Raw genomic sequence first — 21606 nt, 5'->3', positions numbered from 1 at the left:
TTTCTGTTGCAGTACCTCCCTCCCTCCCTCCCCCCACTCACAAACACTTTGTGCCTGGCTTTTGATGCAACTTTGACTGTAGGGTACTGGGACCCTGCTGTCCAGGTTCCCAGCAAAAGTCGACAAGGCACACTGCCTGTGTGCTATGCCCAAGCAGCACTACTCAAGTTAATTACCACAGTAAACTATAACCAATAAATTTGTGTTTATTTTGGCTTTTAGACATTCGTTTTTATATTGTACCATAACGTCACCCCTCTAGCCGGCCTTACAAGCCCTACGGTAGGGTATATCTTAGGTGTGGGCATATCTGTATGAGCATATATGCCCTTACAATATCCAAGTCTATTCTTAAATATTGTAAGTTCCAGTGAAGCCATAGAGAGTACATGGGCTGAAAACTCAACAACTCGAGTTCCCCAGCATCATCATGGCTTCACTGAACACAGGAGTGTTTAGTACCAAACAACTCCTCTCAATAAACCCACACTGATGACAGTTTGGTATTTATTGAAACATGTACGCAGAGGGCACATCAGAGGTACCCCCTGAAAACCAACCACCCCTGGTGTGGTCTCTGAATAGCTTTAGGCAGCCTGCCACCACCAGACGAGTTTCTGGACCCCTGGGTCAAGAACCCCTGCACTCTGAGGCCAGAAACAAAGCACATCCTGGGCAGAGGTGTCACACCTCCTCCCCCAGGATCAGCACAGTCCTAGAGAGGGGCGCTTCAAAGGCCTTGCAGCCTTTGTAATGTGACCCCCATCCTCTGCGGCTATCAGCAGATTGTAGCCCTCGGTTCAACCCCACACTTTTGTTGGGAGAACCCGAGACAGCCAAGATAGGATAAGAGGTGTTCACCAACTCCACCCCTCAGGTGCTAGAGGCATATTCAAGCACATTTTCAGTGCCCAGCATCTTGAAGACGGTGGGACTTATCCAATCAGGGCTAGGGCTATGCCCCTCCCACAGGAGGGTGGCATAATAGTAGGTGTAGACACCACAGGTAAGGAACCCATTGGTATCTACCTGCTACACCCCTGAAATGGCCATAAATCAAGTATTTAGGTGGCACTCCCAGCAGAATCCAGACAACCTAAGAAGAGCCGGACACTACAGTGTTGCACCAGCAGAGAAGACTTCAGACACCAACTGACTTGGCCCCAGCTCTACCGGCCTATCTGCAGCCCTAGAGTATCCTGCGCCACAAGATTAGCTGTCCTGCATCCCAGCTCCCTCCAAAGCCTTGGGAGGACTGCCTGCCTTCAACAAAGATCAAGTTCTTCCATGGGCAGCAGACCTGTCCAGAAGAAACCAACGTTAAAGAAAAGGAACTCAGCCCTGAGGAACTGGGAAACTGCATCCAGACCCACCTCTTCACTCAACGTCAAAAGCCCGAGCCCAAGTGGCCCGCCAGTCCTGCAAAGGTCCGCCGGCGCTTCTAAGCCAGAGTCCATCATGATTTGACGCCTGTCAGACACTAACTGGAAGCCTGCAGCCTGAATCCGAAAACTCCCCCTGACCATGACCTGCCCAGTAAGCTGTTTCCCCACGCCAAAGGACGCCCCTGCACCAGAAGCCCCGGGGTCCCGGGGAGCTTGACCAACGATGTCCTTAAGTCCTCTATCATCAGAATTTACTTGGGCAGCTGCAAGTTTTCTTCAGCCTCCTGGCCAGCGCCTGCAGCCTCTTTCCAGAACCGATCTCCCTCTTTGAAATTTATTGGGCGCCTGATGCTGTGTTGGAACTCTGCACCTGGCCGTTCCTGTGCAGCTGAGCGTCTAAGTTTGGGGCTGCCTTGTGGCCCCCCTGTACTTACCTTAACTTCAAGAGATCGACCCCTGCTTTCCTCACCCTTGAGGTGAGCCTCTTTAATCACCCCCAGTCTCCATTGGTTAACATTGAGCACCCGATCCAGAATCTGACCTCTGAACCCGGCAGCCCCTGTGCCGCTGGTGGTGCACAATCCGAACCTTGCCTGGTGTGGACCTGAAACCCCGAAGACTGGATCAACAGCCGGATCAACTTCTACGCTCCCAAACGCCACCTCCGATCAGCCAACCACGCCCTCGCGCCGTCCCCCGCATCCGAAGAGCGACTACAGGAGGAAGGTCCTTCTCCTACCTGGCCGCCAAGACCTGGAACTCCCTCCCGACCGACCTGCGCCTGACCCAAGACCACCTCTCCTTCAGGAAGAAGCTAAAGACCTGGCTGTTCGAGCAGTAGCCGCACCCCCCCCCCCCCCCCCCCCCCCAGCGCCTTGAGACCCTACGGGTATGTAGCGCGCTCTATAAGTGTCATTCATTGATTGATTGATTGATTAATTCATGTACTTACCTGAAAAACTGCATTCTGGTTTTCCTCCATAGGTTAACATTGTCCACTTTTTAAAGTCTAAAGTATTTTTCCTGAAAAACTTACTTACCTTTTTGCGTACATCTTGGTCTTAAAATAAATCCTGAAAGAAGCATATTTTTCTAAAATTGGTGTGGATCTCCTTTTTGAGTCATGTCTCATTTATTAGTCGCTGTGTGCATAACATGTCCTACACTCCTCTATGTTAGACCGAAGGCTGCTCAACCACACTACCACAAATAGAGCACTTTGGGTTTACATTGAGCCCTGCACACTACTGGGTGAATCTTTATATGCTGTGCATGATATAACCACTAAGTGGTTACCAAATACAGAGCCAGGTCCCTACAGTATACAAAGAAGCGGTTGTGAAAATGCCTCCTTTCTCAGGAGACCATTCAATGGCTTCAGAGACACTCAGTGTACTTTTCAAAATGATCCATCTTGTTCACCCTGGGGCAATCAGTCCCATTTTGCGTGATGCCTTCGATGACATGCTGAGAACCCTTGGGACGAGGGGAAACATCAGAAAAGTGCACGTAAAGATATAGAACCAGCTCAACAAAAACACTTTGCTCAGTTTCCTTTTGTAATGCCTGTTCGAGAAGAAGTTTTTCTTTCTTGTCCCAAGTCGCTATGAAATCTATTTTAAGATGACCCTAGCATTTGAACATTTTCTTTAACTGCTGAGAGCATCTGCTTGGTTGCTGTACAGACCTAGCAAGTATTTAGCTTGATAGTGGTTTTTGCCACTAGGTCAGCTGCTGGGTCTCTGGTGAGAGGAGCAGAGATCTTGTTCTACCTTGCTTCAATATATAATGCAATAAAGTAGAGTTCTCCCCTTGATTCAGTACTGTGGTTTTTAGCAGGCAAGGAAAAATGCTAGAAGGCCCGAAGCTCAAGGACATTTATAGGCATACTTTTTTCAGACTACGACCATCTGCCTTGCGTCTTCAATTCTTGCATGTGTGCCCTCATCCTTGATTTAACACATCAATGTTATTACGACTTGATACTATAGATTCTGAAAAGGTAAACCTTTTGTAAGATTGTAGGACATTCTCGATCAACACTTTCCCCTGAGAAGTGTTGAGGCATGCTCAAAGATAAGTCAGGATAGGTGCAGGTGACAAGGATAATTCTACCTCATTCAGGGTGAGCCAATAGTCTTGCTATAGCAAAACTTGGCATCCCATCTGGAGTAAATGACACTAGTATTTACTTTATACACTTGGAATGACTGAAGGCCAAATAAAAAAGCTTTGAAATTATAGTGCTGCCCATCCACAGTAAATCTTCGATATTGCTTGTAGCTCTGATGAATAGGGATATAAAAATAAGTATCTTGGATCTCTAAAGATGTCAAGAATTTTCCTTCTTGTGCTGGTTAGGGGACCTTCTGAACTATGACCATCCTTTAGAAATTGGTTTAGCTTCAGAAGATCCAAGATTCATCTCCAGCAACCTGTTTTCCTTATCTCTAGAAAACACCTGGAGTAGAAGCCTTGATTGCGATGATTCCTCCAAGGAGTCACTTAATCTCCTTTTGCAATGAATGCAATAATGATACTCCTCCAATGCCGGCAGTTGGCATGGCAGTTTCTGTTAAAAAGCTCTAAGTTACTCAATGGTCTGAAGTGATTTTCCCTATTTCACAGCAAAATCTAAAATGTACCCTCCAACAAGGGGTGGCTGCCAGTGGTAGAATGTCAAGACTATTATTTGTGCCTGGTCTTCAAGCCTGAGAATGGTTTACTATAGTTTTGTCACCAAGATATGGTAATACCCTTGATCACTGTAGAACAGACAGTACTGACCACATGGCCTTTTCTGAGATCCATATTGTGAGGGGCCTCCCTTGTACAACTAAGCTCACCTGGAAGGTCGAATTTAGTGCGCTAAAATGCAGCACAACGAGGGAGGGTGTGGTTTCTTTATCCATTTTGATATTATGAAGTGCAGCACCTTGGGGAATGCCAAAGTGTGTCTGCCCATCAAATGGGATATCTCTTATCTCTCCCTGCTCCGCCAAGCAAAACAAGTGCTCTACGGTTATCTTTGTTGACAGAGAGCTGTTACTCTCACAAGCTGGCAGAAGCCTACATTGGACGGATCAATAACGGCGAGTGAGGCAAACACTAATAATCACTTTTACTGTGTTCTGTTTGTATTCTGGAAGGAGATGTAGGAGTGGGGTAAGGTCACTATATCTGTCAGTCGTAAAAGACCATGATGACAAGAGCTTTGTCCATCCTAGCAGACTGTGCAGCTATGGAACCAACTCTTTGGCCAAGGCATCAATAAGTTTACCCTCTATTGGAGGCAGGCATGATCACGTTGCATGATCTTTGCAGGGTAGTTGGGGCAATGACAGAGTCAGAGCATGAACAGTTCGCAAAGCAGGGCAGGGCGGAACTTGGTGCACAATATTGTTTTCTCCAAGCGGGGGAATGACAGCAGAAATGGTGCATGGCATCTTCAGCAGCTTTATCCTCTTTTGCCAAACAAAATAATGAATAGGATAGATTTTATAGACTTAAGTTGCTCCTTAAAATTGTAAAGAAACAAGGTTGATTGGCTGGTTTCATGGGTAGGCCAAACTCTTTAGCAGTTTTAAGACACCGCATCAGTCGTGGAACGAGTCAGAGCAAACCTGCGAGAAGTTCCTCACAGATTTCTTCGGCATGACCTTCATCAAGCTGGTCAGAAGCTGGAGTAAGAAGCACTAATGCCCCAGGGGCTGACGATGAACACAGTGGCATAGGCTGCCATGAGAGAGGTGGACATTACTGTGGAGGCGAAGCAACCAACAGATGTTGTTCTGGCCAAACAGAAGGCACAGTGCCACCGGGTGGAGCTAGATTGGTCTGCTCTCCCCACACATTTTACATCATCTGCTGAAATGTAAAAGTAATCTACTTGGACTTGTGCTTCAATGTGGTTGTAACTGCTATCATCTATAAGCGGGTTCATAATCTTCATAACTCTCCAAGTTGTCATAATGATCCTGATCTTCATAACACTTACCCTGTAGTGATTCAGACAATTATTTCGTCAAGTATTTAACCATAGACTATTGTGGACAATTAGCCTTCTGGGATTGGTCCTGGTTATTAAGGACGTTTTCCAATCTACTTTATCCTATTTATCCAAAATATGGATAGGAAGATGCGCTCATATGTTAATGGACAAAGACAATTGTGTAAAGCTCAGAAACTCTTCCAGTGAATGTGGAATCATAATGCCATGCAAGCCCATGCTTCCAGGCACAAATGGTGCTGGAGACGGCTGGGGTGCTGATGATGAAGAAGCAATCACTGTTGACGAGATAATGACGATTGACAAATTGCCTGTGCTGACATGGTGACTGCCATCAACGTAGTGCCTGCTCGCTGATGGTGTTTTTACAGCACACAGGACTTTGGCCCTGGAGCACAGTCTTGGTGGGATAGGCATATAACTATCAGCTGTTTTTCATGACACTTAGATAGAGGAGAGCTTTGTCTGGGGACTCCCTCACATGCTGGCCCCTGGGGGAGTCGGAGTGTCCAATGCTATTTGGCTTGTTGGCAGGCATTTTGGTGCTTTTTAAATAGATAAATGTGCCCTACTATACTTGTGTCAATAGCCATACTGTAGTTGAGCCGATAGCCATTTTTACAACGTTTTGTTGCTGGGTTCAACCTACAGAGGATTCTCAGCATGACGATGGGGAATAATTCAAGCATGTTAATTTATGAAAGATCCAATGCTGGATAACTAACTGATACTGAGTAGGAACATTCCTTAATTAACAGTTGACAAGTTAGGATGCCAAATAAGAATTTGTCTAAGTTCAGGTAAAACAGACGTTCCAGTTGGCACTATGGAAGTATCTTCACTTCAATTTTGCTGGCTATCACATCTGTATACTCCTTCAGAAACTAGATGTTCTGGGGGTTATCTTTGATTACAACATGCGTTTTGACCTTCAGGACCTCGCAACAGCAAAAACTGGGTATGTTTAGCTTTACATTTCTGACTACGATGTTGGTGGTCCAAAAGCTTAAGGTGGTTGTATTTTCAATTTTGTTCAGTTGTGCCGCAGCCTACTTGAATATTACAGAAAAGTATGTTGATATCCTTCAGATAGTTAAAAAAAAATGTGCTATAAGAGTCATACTTGAATTAAAGAAAAAGATCATGTTACTGTTCTGTGTCCAATTAGCATGGCCTTCTGTTATAGAAAATATAATATTCAGAATCATGTGTGTGGAACGGTAACCATGAGTACTTGTGTACTTGAAACAATTTCACCTTGCAACTAAACAGAAGGACTGTTCCTCCATGGATCCAAAATTACTAAATGGCACTAAGAGAAAGTAGGAGGAAATCTACTCGGTGCCGCCAGTACACTGTAATGGAATCAAATTCCTCCTGATTTACTTTCAAAGTATTCTCAAGTTACTTTGAAAACCTGTCCTTTGAGTTCCTCAGTCTGCAGTGTGGTCTTTTAATTCATAATCTGAACTTTTGTTGTATTTGCTGTAATTAATGTGATATGGTATTTTAAGATTATTTTGTTTGTAATCTGGTACCTTGAAGCTAGATACTTTCAGGCATAGTTGTGCAATAACAATTAAGTAAAAATACCCACCAGGAAGGAGCTTTCTAGCTTTTTGCAATAAGACTTCTAATTCTTTCAAATGTTAACATTTTCCATGAAGTCTTGGGGACAGCTTGGATAAGCTCAGAGACTGGTGCAGAGGATGGCATAGAGCCATCAATGATAGGCATAGACCCTAACAAGGGCTTGGTGCCAGAATGTGCTGCCTTGAGAAGGAAAAGTGCTGACCTGGTGTTTGGTGCTGCAGGGAAGAGTCAAGCAAACTGGTTTCTCTGCAACTGCACATAGTGAAGCAGAACCAGAGCCTAAATGTGGGACCATGAGAGGCAACATGTTCTTGGTTTGTTTTAGAGGGGTTAGGTACCGGTTTTTATGCATGCCTTCCAATCAGTAGACAGAGCAGCCTATCAACAGCTCTACTTTCAAGTATCATAGTACCTTGAAGAAGACATCTTCTTTGAATGAGACTGGTGCTACCGTCTCTTCTATTTTCTACTGGTTCCCGGATTTCTCAGTGGGAGGAGAATACAGTGCCTTTGAATGAAACCAGGAATCTAGACCTCAGGTATTTGGCGGCAAAACAATTACTTTCCCACTCTACAAGGGCCTTGAGGTGAATCTGCGAGTAAGAGGAGTAGGTGGAGGAGGAGGAGCAATCTAAACTCATTGGTTCACCTATCAAGAGTGTGTAGGGCACCCAAACTGTATTCCTGCAGTTAAGAAAGGGTTTAAAACTGGAGTTCAGCAGCAACATAGCACCACATAAACAAAATACTTCTGATAGGATTATGGTGAAGTAACAGACAAACAGGACAAATCCCCGGATCCTAGCGTTGTGTGTGAAAAAAATTAAATGACTTCATGGCTATACTGTAGCTCCTTCAAAGAGTTAATATCACCTACATTGGCACCCATAACTGCGTTCCAGAAAGACACTGATGTTGAACTATCAGGGTCTTTCTGGTACCACATATACGCCCACACCTAGATTCAAGTATTTCAATTTTCAAGATCCATTTTGACATTTGGACAGATCTACAAAGCTAAGGACTCTGTTGAAAGAGGTTTCCATTAAACTGTTCTAAGCGCTTGATATTTGATCAATATATGAATGGGAATACCTATATAACCTTTCACTCACTGCAGGCTACATTGGGAAAACAAAATGTCCCTTAGGGGATGAAAAGTAAAAAAGCAAATAAAATTACTTTCTCCTCCTCTTCTTCTTTTTCTTTTCTCCATTCTCCTCTTCTCCTCCTTCCTGTTCACTTCCACTACCTTTCTTCTTCCTCTTCTTTTTGGATGGCAAGTCTTCATCAGAGTCATCGTTAACAAACTCCTCGAAGTCTCCGGCTTTCTTAGACCGCTGCAATGAAAAATGTAATAAGTATATCATGCAGAACAAAGGTTACACCGCTATAATGCTGGACATCTGCATAACAAGTTGTGCAGCATCCCAGCCTAGTTTTAATTTGACAATAGTGAGGGGGTATTAGCCCCTTCTCAAACTTAATAGGGCATTGATCAAAATATCTCTATAGTACCTCACATCTCTCAACTGACCATAACTGCGCTATTCCAAACCTACCTTTTCAGAAAACTGAAAGGGTCCATCCTGTTCTCAGACTTCAGAAACACTGTGAAAGCCTTAGTTCTCTGAAATCTACCAAACCTCTTCCAAACAGCAATGGCCACTCTCAAAGCCATATTATATGCAACAACCAAGCTCATTAAATGCGTTAAGAACAAATCACTACTGTTTTGAGAAAAGCCTACCAGATCTACCTTGATGCCAGGATCCAATTCAAAATGGCATGCATCTCTCACAAAGCCCTGCACCTGGGCCTATGAAGTTATCCAAAAGATGTGTTAAGGGGGGGTTCTAGAAGTAAATCTTGTTTGCTCCTTGAAAGTCAGTGTGTAAAAAGTCTAAATCATTAAACCAAGCTTCATCATGTAAAGAACCATGACTCTAGAACATTTGTCCAGAGATTCTCAGATGTAATCCTGTCCTGAAAACATATCTCTTCAAATCTTATCTGAAAGAATAATGTTAGCACACTATGCATGGTTGTTTAGAGAGTATGTCCATACTGTTTTTGCTCTAGAAACTAATTTACACACGCTTTTCTATTTTATATATAGCATTTTGTTACTCCTCTAATTAGGTTCAAGCCAATCAAATAGGAACAATACATACATCAATTACATAATCCTTTTAACAATTTCCTTCTGTTGAACAACTGTATGAAAAAGGCTGTATTAAAATTAGAACAGTGAGCTGTCAAGACAACAGACTATATGCATTTTTCAGTGGCATTCTGAATGTAAAACCAAAGTTGCATACAGTACCCTTCCGCCACCACCTCCTTTTTTCTTTTCCTTTGGACCCTCCATTTCTCCAGCAGTAAATGACAAGAGATTTTTGGTTTTCTCCATGTACTGAGCTCTTTGTTCCAAAAGTTTCTTTTGCTCTTCTTGTTCTTTGTTACGTTTTTCCTCCTAGTAGAAAAAGTAAATAAATATTTCTTCTGATTAACAGCAACTCTACTGCAGTTTACCTTGTCAAGATGTTTTCTTGCTTCTTGCCTACCCAAGCTTGAACTACTTTGGAAACTGCTAGCTTACCTTTGCACGTAAATAGCTTGGTAATATTGTAATGCAATATCTCACAAGAAAACTGCCCCAATAAGTTTTTGTTTTTTCTAACGGAGCAGTGATTGAAGAAAGCGCCATCACTGGCCGTGTCTTTTTTTACTTTCAGGCATGTTGTACAGCAGTTCTGCTGCTGTCCAACTTGGCTAAAAAACACATTATGCCCAACCTGAATCGAGTAGTAGGTGGAAGGGCGAAAAAGGATGTGGCGCTACGGGCAGAGATGATGACTCCGGATCAGAGGAACCAGGTTCCAGTTTGGTGTCGCCTCAACACCCTGTGATTCTGGCCAAATCACAATCTCCTATGCCTTAAAAAAAATAACAAAAACTTGTGTAATCGCTCATAAGCCCATGTGGATGTTATGTATTTATCACTGTTGGTGTAACCATTTATCGCAGCTTTTATATCTATTTACAACATAGATTAAAGGGATCAATTGAAATCATTTCATTGTATGTTTTTCACTTGACTAGTTCTTTTTCTTGCTCAAATGTTCGTTCAGAAATATGATTTATAACGGTTTTAAATAAATAAATGCATCACTGTTAAGTTAAATTGAATGATTTTGATTTAAAATTATAACCAGTTTTATGCAATTCAGCATTACTCACCCTTTGGCAATTAAACAAATATGGGGAAGGAGTTGAGACCATCTCCGACAAGAGATCTTATTGTTATCATGACCAAAAGGGGTTGTGGATGTTACGATCCCATCGAGACGATGTTATGCCATGTCCAGTGTACAATAACGTTGATTTCCTAATGTGAACACCTGTTGGGGTTGCTTTTACTGCCTTATTGTAGGAAACTGTTTTTTGATGAAGTAGACCCTCCGCTTGTTGCCTGGTGTTTGATGCAACTTTAACTGGAGTGCATTGGGTTCTTGCTAACCAGGTCCTCAGTGCCAGTGTTCTGTTCCCCAAAAAAAGGTGACTGGTCAATTGATCCCCAATTGGCCAGGCCTTTAGCACCTCTATAAGTCCCTAGTCCTACCCCCGGTACCTAGGGCAATGATACTAAAGAGGGTCCCTAAGAGCTGCAGCATATCTTGTGCCACTTTAAGGGGCCCAGCACCAAAATCATGCAAACTGCCACTGCAGACTGCGTGACAAGGTGTTCTAGAAAGTGAAAACACAACATGGCACACACCCTGTGTGCCATGTCCCCTAACACTGCATGTATTTTTGTAAGTTACCCCTACAGCAGGCCTTACATCCCTAAGGCAAGGTGCATTATATTACTTATGAGGACATATCTGCACAAGCAGATATTCCCCTGTGCTGGCCAGTTCAATCACTGACAGTACAAGTGAGCATGAAGCCATCTTAAGGTATGTACTGCGCACTGGTCAAAACGTGTTTCCCAGTTACATAATGGCTTCATTGAAATCTATGGTGTTTGATATCATACACCTCACATTAATGAACCCACAGTGATTCCACTGATGGATGTATTAATACATGCACTCAGAGGGTACATTACAGGTACCCCCGAAAATCTACCGACCTCTAGTCTATTGGATGGCTGGTCCTGTCCTGTTTGCCACCAGAGACGTGTTTTTGACACCCTGGAGGTGAGAGAATACACTCTGAGGTCGGAAACTATGCTTGCTTTGGCAGGAGATGTTATTAGCTCCTTCAAACAGAGTGGCTAGTAAATTAGCATATCAAGGCATGAGGCTTCAAAGGCCCCCACTGCCTTTGATATGCGACCCTGGCTTACCCAGGACAGGGGAAATGCCACCCCATGCCTAGGGCCTATTTGGCACCAGCACAGCGGGAAAAGTACCTAGTCAGGAGGCATGTAAACCCACAGGCTAGTACCACCCCTGAGGTGGGCTACCTAAAGTGAACACAAATTGGATAAATACCACCATCTTGGTTTCTGGTGGAATTAGGTCCTGAGTAAGGGTTATGCCCACTTCCAACATGAAGTGTTCATAGAGTGCATAGTCACCCTAGAGGTAGGTAGCTCCTTGGCTACTACCCGACACCCTCTGTAATGCTCCTAAATACAGTATTAAGGTGACACCCCTAATGCCTGGACTTCAGACTTGATGGACACAAAGGAGTGGACAGAGAAGATTTCTGACCCGATAACCGAGGAGTACAACTTACTTGGCACCAACCCGGACGGCCCGTCTGCTGAGCCTACACCCACGATTGGGTTTGTCGTGACTGGACATCAAGTTTCAGCCTGCAGTCTCTTTCTTCAGACCCTCTCCAACCGCGAGAGACTCCTAAACACACCACTGCACCAGAGTCCAACAGACCGAGGAGAATTAGACCAAAGGTGAAACTGTGTGCTCGAGAATCTTAAGGGTCGAGACCCTCTGTAGGTTCCCCTGCACTAGTGCCCCAGTACCGGTTTCCAGCCTCTTTTTAACCGGACAGTTCTCCCATTGAAGTGAATGGGACACCCAACGCCATGACACACCTCTGCAACGGACGTTCCAGAGCCCCCCCAAGGTGACCAGTTGGTGTGTCCTTGGACCTTGCCCCATGATCGGCTCAAGTCTAAAAAAGGGAAAAATTTGTACCTCAATCAAACTGGCGGACCCTAATTATGGTAAATCAATCAATTTTTGTAAACTGGAACTAGACTGTAGACTGACCAAATTACAGGAATATCCAACCGATAGAGAACTAAGTCTAAGTGCGGTAAGGCTTAATAAAGTTGGACTCACGGCTATCTTTTAAAGATGAGTTAGCATGCTAATCATCTAAACAAGTGAATCTTGGTGAACACGCATTTAAGCAACCTTGAGTAAAGATTAACTTGCGGTTCATAATAAGCGCAATGAAGAGGCAAAATCATTAAGATTGAGCTTTAGCCTATTTTGATGATTTATTGCTTAAACAGTTAGGCACTGATTAATAAAGAACAGTTACTCCCTTGTTCTCAGTGATATGCTTTATCCTGTCACAGATCTCCACAGATTTAAATGCCCAAAGATGTACGAGCGATCACATTTTCACAGCCAAAGATTAACTGCAGATAAGCACTGTCTTTTGGACATGTCCGCTGGAAGAGCTGTGATGTTGCGGGAGGAGAACTCGGGCTCAGTCTCCAGCTTTGCCAAGAGGCGCTGCCTATTTAACTACAAGAGCTACAACTTGTGTACTGCCGTTCAGAAAACAGTTGTTCTAAGAACTTTAAAGGACTATTTACCACTAACTGATACCACAAACTGCACTGTTTTTGCATGTATGACATGTTTTCAGGTATGCTAGCTCAAAGACAGTCAGGTTAGATGCATATCTCCCACGGGTGCTTAGCCTAAAAATCACATTTTTTGGGAAAAGATCTACCACCATGGAACTAGGCGTTTGTGCACAATGGAAATTAATCCTTTTAGCAGAAAATCCTGAATCAGAGGTAATGTGATATAATGTAGATTTGAAGGTGGTTTCATATTTGCATATTTTTTAAATGTGATTTGATAATATGACATATACTGGATTAATTAAAGCATTGAGAAGCTCTTGCAGATTGGCTAGCTTTAATGACATAGCCAATCCTTAGATAGTATGCAGAAATAAAGGTGCTAGCCATACAGTGAAAGCCCCTTGATTCTATGGAGTGACCGCCTGTGAGGAAGCACATTTCTAGTATGCATCTTATGTTCTCATGTGCCTCAGGGTGCAAAGGAATGATCTCTGAATGTTTGGGGGACAACGGAGAATTTAATTCGCTTTCTATTAGACCACACATGATAGAGTATTTTACAATGGAAGCCTATAAATCTGTCCATTAATAAAACATATAATTATACCTGACTGGAAGCAGAATTAATTTATATAAACATTGTTGTTCCAGAGCTCACTGATCCGAGTTAGTCCGAAATTAAAAATGAAGACCTGGGTTTGATTTTATTGTACAGTCTACATCCAGTGTATGATATTGGTAGTATTTATTTATAAGGCACAGCATTATTTAAAGAATTGTTGCTTCAATAGTTTGTAACAACTGTCAAAAGGAGGAGCATGATGCTGTAGTAATTCACATTGCCTGTATTGCATTGTGGGCTTATACTTTTTAATGGCAAAATCAGAAATGCATTTGTTTTATTGTTAGTTTACAGGCTTTAATGGTGAATGGATAAATACATTTCTTATACCACCGTTGAATATTCGGAGACTACTTGTATGGGTAGTTTATACATTTACTGGTAAAAGCAGAAATACACTTCTTGTACCACAACAACCTGACAACATAAAAACTGCGTCAGTGTTTCTTGAAGAGTCTGAATTGTTGCCACCCCACAAGTTTATGGTGTGTTGTGGGATCATTTCAATAGTGTTGGCACTTGGCGAGTCGGTATTAGAAGGACTTCTAAATATAGGCCTTAACACACAGGGCCCATATATATGACAGCTTCTCTTGGAAAATGTTTAAATGTATTCAGTTTAAAAAAAGCTATGCAAAGTGAAATATTCTAGCAGTACCTGCTCTCGCTGCAGTCTTTGACGCAGCAATTCTTTCTCTTGCTCTTGTTTGGCACGTAGCTCTTTTTCTTCCTCATCCTGCTTGCGGGCACGGGCCACATGGTACTGAGCCTGACTCAACAAATCAGAGCACTGTCTGGAATAAACAAAGTTTTTTTAAAAAACAAAACAAATTATTTAATGACAGTACAGTGCACTTTTTCCTTATAAAATTATGGCACTTGTTTTATTTGCACGTAATGAACATAAAACAATTTTCAAATTCTGAATACCAGATTACATTAAACATGTATTAGAAGTATGTTTTTGATTTGGGAGTTGTACAGATGTTCATTACGGAGAGCTAGCAACAGCTAAAAGTTTAGAATTTGAGCCCTTAACTGTTCTAGAATACCTTAAATGGAGATGCTTCTGTGCTGTGGGTAGAGGCACAATATGAAAGACTTGCCCTTGTACACTGACACTTTAAAAAAACGTGTCTGTCGGGTACCGATACTTTGCAACCAAAGAAATTTAAACAATGGATTAAAAATCAGGCCTATAGATTGCTAAAACACAGTGATCATGAACTAAAATGTCCATACCTAATAATGGGTTAATATGCCAATATGCACGAAATGCCTCCTGAAGCAGATTAATGAGTTGAAATCAAAACCCTTACCTTCAAGACATTTTTTGTGACCAACATTCATAGCTTGCTCGATGAAGAGGCTCACTTTTCTCAACATCCACTAGTATCTGTGCCAACCCTAGTGTTGGCTGTGAAGGATGTAGAAAAGGTGCTCATACTAGAAGGCGCTGATTGACAGGTTAAATTGCCTTACAAAGTGGAACCTCTTGAGTATGAAAACTTTTGAGCATTACTGCACTGAATAGTCTGGGACCGTCTGGGTCATTAAGAGTGGAGGCATTAGAAAGATTGTTAGACAATAATCCATTGCAAATAAAACAAGCATTTGCAATGCATTAGGTCTCGCGATCGCAAGATTTTGAGCTATTGGCATTGTGAATGATAATGCCTTTTATTTGTGTTTAAAAAAGCTGCAATAATAAAAGGTATTGTCATTTACAATACCAATAGGTCAAAACTTCTAAAAGGCAAGACCTATTTCATTGCCAATGCTTGTAGTTTACAAGCGCCCCATGCTGCGCTTTCACAATAATAGAGGCCACACCCCTTACTTTAGATGAGCCGTGTCTAAAGAAAGGTCTGTGGCTGCTATTAGAGTGAAAGCGCGGTAGTGGGCACTTTTAGCAAAAAATGCATTTGTTTGTCAAATTGACAACCAAATGCTTATTTTTGTAAAGGCGCCCCGTGAAAGAGCGCATGGCGTGCTGAATGCGCTAAAGGTTGCAGGAAAGCATGTAGTGCCTGCAGTAGGAGAAACCATTAAAGAAAATAGTGCTTGCAGACTAAAGACGACGTACCGTGTAACAACCAAAGTAAAAGGGCCAGTCCTCATGGGAGGGTACAAATGAAGACAAGGCGGTACTAAGGGACTAACAAGCCTATTAACGAATCAGAAGCCAGCATTTACGAAGGACAATGACACAAGCCATTACAAATATGGGCAGAAAGTGGCCAGGGCTTCAAGTCCATACTCCAATACAACATGGCTCGCAGAGCAGCACATGCGCTGATTGGGATCAACATAAAAAAGTAGGTAAATTGGAAGAATCAGTTACCAATGGTGTTAGGGATAATATTGAAGGTGGAAGTCTCAGAAACCACTCTAGGGTGAATAACCAATCTAAAAGATCAGTAGTTTTTTGCTCAAACAGCAGGTCTCAGCGGCTCAATACTGGCCAGAGTCTAGGTTACGGTAGTACTACTAGAAAATGAATTGTAACATGACAATCGAAGTTGAGTAGGTAAAAACTCCGCAGATAGCCCATTACAGTAGGATAAATATTCAAAACCAATGGGATAAGATAATTTTAGTACCAAAGGCTGATATTCCACCTCCAGGACCATTGGATTATGTTCTCCTTGAATTATATGAACTTCAGAAGAGTTCAGTGAAGAAACCATACTTAAAGTGGTTCCAGTAACAAATATTTTATGTTCTTCTCTTACGTTAAAATGTCAAAGTGCTGTGGTAACTAAATGCTTCAAGTAAGATTAGGGAGTACATTTAATTTAGATACTGCTGTCCAATGTCTTTTATACGAACCATGGAAGCTTGGATGGGTGTTGGATCCAAGAAGAACCCTAATACCTATGTAAGCCATAGCTTTCAAGAGGACAGCCTAGTTATTCACTTGTTCAAAGGAAGGCAAAGGTGTGGGGGTTGCAGCTATTGCTTCTAGGTTCAGAGTTTGTCTGAGGTGCAAACGGCTATTTTAAATTATTCACTGGGGGCAATCAATTTATTCTAGAAGAAGCTTCTGATAATGTCCGGGACAGACATTGCAAAGGCTAATCAATTATCATGGGTCTTTGGCCGAAGCCTGCCCAACCAAGGGCACTTGCCCTGCTTTGTAACAAAGCAGGGGTGCCGTTTCACAGCACACCTCCTCAGTCATGAACAGGTCCTTTGGAACCATGGGGTTTTACATTTTTGTGACCAGATATTTTCTGTTGAGGTCATATGAATAAGTGTGTGTGCACATGGCAACCCATTCCAAAAAGGATGGTTGAAGGCCATCTTCAAACCGGATTAGGGAGGCATTGCTGACTGTACAAGGTCAGATACGGAATACTTCTAATCAAGATGTATCACCAGCATTTCTCGAGAAAGGAAGCTGTCAGATGATACGCCTTTCAGCAGCAGAAAACAGGTCCAGGATGCCCTCAGTGCAAATCCTGCGAAATAAATCACATGAACTCGATGAATGGAGCTATTTCAGACAAACAAGGCAGGCTCAGTGTGGGACCAAAAGTGATTTTCTTAAATCTCGTGGTGGAGTGTATCTATCAGGTAGGAAAAAAGAAGAAAGATGTATGAAGGAGAGAAATGCTGCTTGGAGACTGGGAGTAAGGGGATGGAGGGGATAAAAGAGAAACACGTTCCTGGCCCTACCCTTTGAATGAGAAAAGATTGTTGATAAATACGAAAGGGCCAGCTGAAGAAAGAACACCATAGGTGCTTCCCCCCCCACCCCCCAAATCGGGCTTTGCCAGCCAGAGGGGAGTGGAAGGAATGAAGACCCAGGGTCACCTACTTTTTATAGGGCTCTCTTCCCATAAACAATGTTCTTGAAGCATAAGACAAAATAACAAAGATGTAGTAATATCATTTCACACGGGAGACTCATAACAACACAGAATAGCTTACCTGGCCTCTGTTCCAGCAAGAGCCAAATCAAATCTCATTTTGTCTCCTACTTTACTCAGGTAATTGAAGGATCTAAACACAATATCAAAATAATATTTACAAAATTGTTCATGTAGACATTACAGCTTGTATCTTTGCTGAATTACATTTCTACATAAAATGTTCAATGAAGCTGCAAAAGAAGGGAACATGTTTAACATTTGCACATGTAAACGTTTATAAAGAAATACCATAATAAAAGACACCACTATCAAGAAAAATGTGAGTAAGAAAATAAAACTAACATTAGAAAAATGCTTTTCCTCATCAGAAAACAAACCTACACAGGATAAAAATTAAGCGTATTAAAAAGGGTAAGAGTTACCAGTATGGATATTGCTAGGGTAAGGACCTTTGTGTTAAGGACTAGAACGTGGGATAGTATATTTAAGACTCATTCTGTTAATTAGTTTTAAACGTATGTATAATTATACATGAAAGAGTTCTTCATAATGGTATGATTTCAAGTAAGTATTCTTCATCTGAACGCAGATGAATTTCACACCAAAGAGAGATCACAAATATCAGACTGATGAGGTCATGGTGGAAAGGAAAAATCACCAACTCCTAAATTACATTGTAAGACGGCTAACAAAAAACAAATGTAGCATTCTATAGAAGTGCCCATCAGTGACTACGTTTGCCATGGGACAGAGGATCTAAACTGAAAAGTCTATGTACCTAAAGTTCTCGACAAGCAGAACAAAAAGCTAAATAATACTTTCTAAACAGAAACTTGGAACCCATGTGTGTACTGTTAGACAAAGAGACTGTATATTTTTACAATGTTAATATTCGATACCTTAAAATTATGCAACACAGAATCTTTGTTGTGGGTTTAGTTTCACAAATCTGGTGCAGGATGCAATTGAATGTTACTACCAGCATATGCTCTCAATGCACACAGAGGAATCACGGTGTGCCAAGGCAACGGACCAAGTACTTTAAAGGGCACTATGTCAAACACAGTGCTTCAAGCACTAGGAAAAACTGTTCAAGTTAACCATTACAAATTATATGTATAGAGCAACCAGAACATTGATTACAATACTTATTTAGAACACGTTTATGTCTGCCGCAATGTAGGAAGCTGGCTCTTTATATAGTGAATCAAAAAGGAGGTACACTATGTAAAGAGTACACTCGAGCCCCAATCAGTTTACAGAGGCACAAACAAAACCCAAAATGCTCTCTTTTGCGGTAGTGTGGACGAGCAGTTTCGCATATCAGAGGGTAGTGCTAAGCATTTATTGCACACACTAAGGCAGTAAGTGAGACACACACTCAAAGAAATCTGACACCAGTTTATAAAGTTAATACATAATTTTATATGAATTTGGATACCAAGATCATCCGAATCAGGCAAGTTCTTTGAGTTATTAATTTTACAGTTTAAAAGTGGACTGTGACCTTTTTGGAACGGTAATGTTATCCTATGGGGGAAAAAAAACATGTATTGCATTTGGGCACTTAACAGCGATTTATGGGACTCTTCTTCAGTACTTGAGGTGAGCTTGGGGCAAGGTCCAGAGCTACACCAACAGGTCACCTCAGAAAGCTCTGAAGCGTACGTGTGCAGAAGTGTGTTGTGGCGTCTGGTGTCCCATTCATTTCAATGGGAGAATGGTTCGGTTAGAAAGAGACTGCGAGCTGGGACTGGGGGACCTGTCCGGGGGAACCCACAGGGGGGCTTGACCCTTGAGATCCTCTGGCACACAGGGACCCCCTTGTCCACTTCTCCTCGAGCTGTGGGGTTCTGGTACAGTGGTTTCTTTTAGTGTGGGATTAGGTGCTAGAGTCACTAGCGGTTGGAGGAGGCCTGTAAAAGTCTGCAGGTGGCGACTGGAGTCCAGTCTGGCCAAACTCAAGAGTAGGTTTATCTCCTGTGGATCGGAGGACCCCATTGGCACCATCTCCTCCCTTGGACTCTGGCTGTGGAGTGGGTGGCGCATAGGTACTCTGTGGTGACGGGTGGGGACACCTCAGTCTCACTGTCCCTGAAGTCCCTCGATGTGCAGGTTGATACTCCTAGGCATTGGTGTCTGGTCTGGATACAAGCCTTGGTTGCTGCAAGGGGTCCAGTACCCCAGGTATTTGTATTGCGCAGCTCCTATCAGTCCTGGCGTCCCCACACTTGGAGGAAAGATGAATCTGACCTCTAGGACCACTGCTACCTCTTCCGGGGTGGCTGATGCGTCACTGAGCGGCAGGTCGGTGAACCTGGTCTTGCTTCATTGGTGCCTGTGGCTACAGACGAATAGCTCCTCAATTCCAAGGGAGTTTCTTTGGCGATTGGTGAACCACTGGCAGTTCTCCGTTTCTTGGAGTCTACACCGCAGCAGAACAAGTCAGTTGCTCCACGAGAGTCGAGTGCAGCAGGCATGCTGACAGGGTTGGAGTCAAGGCAGTCATCTTGGCCCACTTTTTTTGTCCGTTGAAATCTGAAGTCTGGTATCAGGGGGTCCCCTAAATACTCAATTATGGGGCGTTAAGGAGAGTGAGGGGTAGTAGCCAATGGGCTACATACCTCTGGGATCACTACATCCCTGAGATGACCACTGCCTTTCAGGAGTGGGCATCATCCTCCCCAGAATTCCTAATTCCACCATACACAAGAATTTCTAAATTTGCGTTCACTTCAGGCTGGGTCACCCTGGAGGTGCCCCGAGCCTAGAAGTGCAAAATGCCTCCCGCATAACTAATTTTCCATCTGTCCTGGTGCCAGATGGGTCCAGAGCAGGGGCTGATAATTACCCTGTCTGGGGATGCCTTGGTCACATATCTAAGGCGGCAGAGGCCTTTGAATCCTCCTGCCTTGATATGCTGATTTACCAGCTTTCTCGGGGAGGAGGTGACAACACCTCCCCCCCGAGAGCAGGCATTATTTCTGTCCTCTGAGTGTAGGGCTCTCACCTCCTAGGGGGTCAGAAACTCGTCTATGGTGGCAGGCTGGACTGGACCAGTCAGCCAGCACACCAGAAGGCTGGTGGGGTTCTGGGGTTACCTCCAAGGTACCATCTGGGTGAATGCATTAATAAATCCATAACTGGAATCAGTGTGGGTCTATTAATATGAGGTATTTGATAGCAAACACCATATGTTTCAGTGAAGCCATTATGTAGCCTGGGAACTCGTAGTGACTAGTACCCAGTACATACGTTAGATGGCTTCCCTTTTCACTTGTACGGTCAGTAATTGGACTGGCTAGCACATGGGCATATCTGTTCATGCAGAGATGTCCTCATATGTAATTTAATGTGCCATGCCTTAGGGCCGTAAGGCTTGCTGTAGGGGTGACTTACACATATTACATGCAGTAGTAGGTGACATGGTACACAAATGTGTGCTACATCTTGTTTTCACTTTTTGGAGCACCTTGTCACACAGCCTGCAGCTTACACAGTCTGTAGGAGTTTGGTGCTGGGTCCCTTAGAGTGGCACAAGATATGCTGCACTCTTTTAAAGATCCTCCTAGGTACCTATGCCCTAGGGACAGAGGTGCTAAAGGCACGGCAACTTGGGGATCAGTTTGGTGAAAGAACACTGGCACTGGGACCTGGTTAGCAGGAACCCAGTACATGTCAGAAAGTTGCATCACATGCCAGGCAAAGAGTGAGTGTTTGGGGGGGTGGGGGGAAGGGGGAGGGTGGGGACTACTTCAACAGAAACAGTTTCCTAAAGCTACCCATTATACTTTATATTGCATTGTGCTCAAACCTACAGTAGGTAGAGTTTACACTCTAAGAAGATGTTAATTACCCTTCAGTTATGCTCTTACTAGTAGATACCTGTGCTACAGATTTCTCACCCTAGACTACTACCCAGGTGCCAGATTAAACCCTGTAACCTTTTCCAGCAATGCCTCTGTGCAGGTCTAAACTGGCTCTGTACCACCCTAGAAGTGACGGAGAAGAGCAGCTTCTAAACGTCACCCTGCACGCTGAAATCAATTTATCTCTCTCCGTTCCATCAGATGCGGAGCTTGAATAATTGTTGGTACCTGTGTGCAAAGTCCTAACTGGAGTCCTTTTTAGGTCTCGGTTAGCGAATGCTGCGCTTGCGCAGTCTCGCTCGCGAGATTTAACGTTTTAGGAGTGGGGCTTTAACCCGCCCCTTTTTTCCCTCTTCTCCATTGGCTGGCCTCTTAAATGCTGGTCAGCCATTGGAGAAGAGCTTTGTCTCTCCAAACAAGCCCCGTCTTTTTCGGAATCGCGGGCGTGTT

The 21606-nt window shown here is 43.2% G+C and overlaps 1 protein-coding gene across 1 annotated transcript in view; it reads right to left on the bottom strand.

Annotated features, from left to right (window-relative positions):
* The window catches only part of CTR9 (CTR9 component of Paf1/RNA polymerase II complex), a 178270-nt gene that overhangs the window by 5691 nt on the left and 150973 nt on the right, over positions 1-21606 (bottom strand). Inside the window, exons 19-22 of the mRNA XM_085648181.1 lie at positions 17346-17417; positions 14068-14203; positions 9314-9463; positions 8170-8327 (exon numbers count right to left, since the gene is read on the bottom strand). Of these exons, the coding sequence (XP_085504307.1) occupies positions 8170-8327; positions 9314-9463; positions 14068-14203; positions 17346-17417 (516 nt within the window). The remainder of the gene's footprint in view (positions 1-8169; positions 8328-9313; positions 9464-14067; positions 14204-17345; positions 17418-21606) is intronic.

Source organism: Triturus cristatus, chromosome 3_2, assembly GCF_964204655.1.
Source record: "Triturus cristatus chromosome 3_2, aTriCri1.1, whole genome shotgun sequence".
Taxonomy (NCBI): Eukaryota; Metazoa; Chordata; class Amphibia; order Caudata; family Salamandridae; genus Triturus; species Triturus cristatus.
Note: the sequence above shows the minus strand (reverse complement) of the source record. Positions and strands in the feature narration are given on the sequence as shown.